Source organism: Atta colombica, unplaced genomic scaffold (assembly GCF_001594045.1).
Source record: "Atta colombica isolate Treedump-2 unplaced genomic scaffold, Acol1.0 scaffold155, whole genome shotgun sequence".
Classification (NCBI taxonomy): domain Eukaryota; kingdom Metazoa; phylum Arthropoda; class Insecta; order Hymenoptera; family Formicidae; genus Atta; species Atta colombica.
The window spans coordinates 5,718-8,879 of NW_017259245.1; the positions used below are offsets into that span (position 1 = coordinate 5,718).

General features: G+C 40.7%; 1 protein-coding gene across 1 annotated transcript in view; it reads left to right on the forward strand.

The window, feature by feature from the left end:
* The first annotated feature begins 229 nt into the window (after positions 1-229).
* LOC108685592 (ubiquitin-conjugating enzyme E2 G1) overlaps positions 230-3,162 on the forward strand; it is a 4,007-nt gene continuing 1,074 nt past the window's right edge. The window contains exons 1-3 of the mRNA XM_018190452.1: positions 230-398; positions 2,375-2,754; positions 2,832-2,954. Of these exons, the coding sequence (XP_018045941.1) occupies positions 353-398; positions 2,375-2,754; positions 2,832-2,912 (507 nt within the window). The 5' untranslated portion in view covers positions 230-352 and the 3' untranslated portion in view covers positions 2,913-2,954. The remainder of the gene's footprint in view (positions 399-2,374; positions 2,755-2,831; positions 2,955-3,162) is intronic.

The window sequence follows — 3,162 nt, forward strand, 5'->3', positions numbered from 1 at the left end:
TTTCAATTCATTTTTGTTTGCTGGGATGGTCTCTCTCAAGTTTCTCTCTGCTTTTATTCTTTGTCGGTACAGTCGGAATTTCATAATTCTCATCATTTTTTTTACTAACGTCGATCTATTTTATTCACAGATTGTATGAGTTCTCCGTTTTATTTGAAGCTTCAGCTGATTATCGCGCGGTGCAGCACCGTCAACGCGATACACAGGCCGGCGCAGAGCTCAGGACGGAAGAACATATGTTTAGCCAGTGGCGCATGCGTGGTCACCGCTTCCGCGACGTACCTAGCCATCTTTCCAGTCAAGCAAAAGTGATTGTTTTCAGTCTTAGTCTTATTTAACTGAACTTTTATTAATGTCAGAGCCACAGTCCGCGCTGTTATTACGGAAACAATTAGCAGGTATAATGTGAGCGCGGTGCGAGTGTTAAGTGTGTTTGTCGGAAGCGTGAAGCGCGGCGTGAAGCTCGGAGGAATCCGAGTCGGTGTGACTCGCGCTTTCCAAAGGATTCGCTGCCGTCGTGCCTCATAGGTCTGACGTTGCTTCTCTGACGGTCTCGCGCTCGTCCTCATCATAAATCGTCGTGCTGTGAATCCACAGTCACATTCGCCGCTCGACACGTCGTCCTCGCCGGCTCGCTACGACCGCGCGCACGGGGCGTGAAAATCAATACGCTCACCCGCGGAGAGTCTGTGTATGCTGCGCCGTGAATAACGTTAACCTAAGTGGCGGCGTAACGTCGCCCTCGTCGTCCACGACACGGCGTGATCTTCAAAGTTCGACTTGCTTTCCCTGTTCCCTTTCCCTCCGCCTTGTTTCCCCCATTTCACCGACTAGCCGGTTCGTCGCGTGCGATGTTCTTCCTTGCGCGACCACGACGAGGACGAGAAGGATGAGGACGACGTCGATGTCGAGAGCGAAGGCCACTCTCGTTTCTCATGCCCGAAAATAATTGCAAGCCTCGTTATTTATAGCGTATGCGCGTCACTGCGGTCGCGCACATTTCTCCTCGTGAGCGACGGAAAAAAACATCGAGCGGAGAAGCGAGAACGAGAGAGAATAAAATAAAAATAAAAATAAAAAAAAAGTGGGAGACACAGTATAGAGATAGGGACGAGCACGAGAGCGAGGGAGCGAGAAAGCCGGAGAGAGTGCGAAGGAAAGAAAGAGAAAGAAGGAGGGAAAGAAAGAGCAAGCAAAAGCGCGCCGTGCAACGACCATCGAAGGTCAGCCGCCTTCGGGCCATGCTCCCCTGTTCCAGACGAGATCGACGCCACGAAAAATGCTTCTCAGAGTTTCGCCTCTCTTTGTGCGACGTAGAACAGAGTCGTACTGCGTGCGCGCGCGAGAGAAAGAGAGAGTGAGAGACAGAGAAAGAGAAAGAGAGAACACGTCGCGTCAGTAACCTCGTGCTTCGTCTCCTTCGCGCTGAGCACGTCGCGCTGACTCACCGCGCGGTTCCCGTGTGGCGGCGATCTCGCACGGGCGAACTTAACCTATACGCCGCGCGTCCCGTCCTGGACACGTTTGACTGGCTGCTCGACGTGTCCAGTGCTGGCGATTCGTGGGAGCGTAAACATCCGCGTGCACGCGTACACGTGCTTGTCATCATGAATTTCACGCTCGGAGAGAATGCTGCTCTTTCTCCTTTTTTTATGCTTTACAGTATCTATTGGGGAACATAACCTAGATACTTTAATGTTCTCTTTAATCTGTCACTGCATTATATTTATCTGGTAGTATTATCACCGTCTTGATTATCTACGTTCCTCTCGAGATCTAAAAAATGTTTTTTTTCTTGCTCTCGAATAACTGTTAAGTAATAATAACTTTAGAAAATGATCCTCTGAAACAAGTTCGATCTGTGACGCTGAATTTATTATTCTGAATGCACAAACACACACACACACACACACAAAATGTGAAATATATTTTAGAAAATAATTTTGTAGATCATATTTGCAAATTGTAACTTTTTGATGTCTCACTTGATTTATAATCTTTAATATATATGTAGATTTTTGATATTATATAGCTATTTTAGATATTATATAGCTTATTTGCTTTGTTATTTTTTCTCTTAATTATTATATTATTTATTAAATTCTTTGCTAGAATTTAAAAGTTTCTTTATATATTTAAACTTAAAGTTCTTTTGATTTCTTTAAAACGTAAAATATCTTGGATTATTATTAAGTATAATTTACAATTGGTTAACTAGTTAACATATTCACTTATCGTATGAATATATTCTATATTTTTGGTAATTTGTTTAATATTTTCAGATACATCTTTTATTCTTAGATACTTTAGGCATAATTTGAGTAATCACAAAACTTATGAAATGATTTCTATTAATATTTTTTTTCTCTTACAGAATTAAATAAAAACCCAGTAGAAGGGTTTTCTGCAGGCCTCATAGACGACAATGACATATATCGGTGGGAAGTACTCATTATTGGACCTCCGGATACATTATACGAAGGTGGTTTCTTCAAAGCACATTTACAGTTTCCAAAAGAATACCCACTTAGGCCACCAAGAATGAAATTTATAACCGAAATATGGCATCCAAATATTGACAAAAATGGAGATGTGTGTATATCTATATTACATGAACCCGGTGATGACAAATGGGGATACGAGAAAGCTTCCGAGCGGTGGTTACCAGTTCACACAGTCGAAACTATTCTGATAAGTGTTATTAGCATGCTCGCAGATCCTAATGATGAAAGCCCTGCTAATGTGGATGCCGCCGTAAGTATGTCTGTATATAGAAAATATCATTTTGTAAAAAAATAATTACTTAATTTATTCTCTTTTTCTTACTGTAGAAAGAGTGGAGAGAAAGTTACACGGAATTTAAGCGAAAGGTGGCGAGGTGCGTGAGAAAGAGCCAAGAGGAGTGTTTGTAGGGGATGAACAAATATTCAAATGGAAAGACTTATTTAATTCTGGTAAGTTAATTAATTATAATTATAGAAGAATTATTGAGTAAAATATTAAGTAATTATTGAATAAATAATAAATAATTAATATTATTGAATGTATAAATTATTTTATATCTATTATTGATGAGGATAATATTAACAATGTTAATAAATAATAAGAATTTTATTGGATCGTACATGTGAAAAACAATCAATAGGAAATAGGAAAATGACT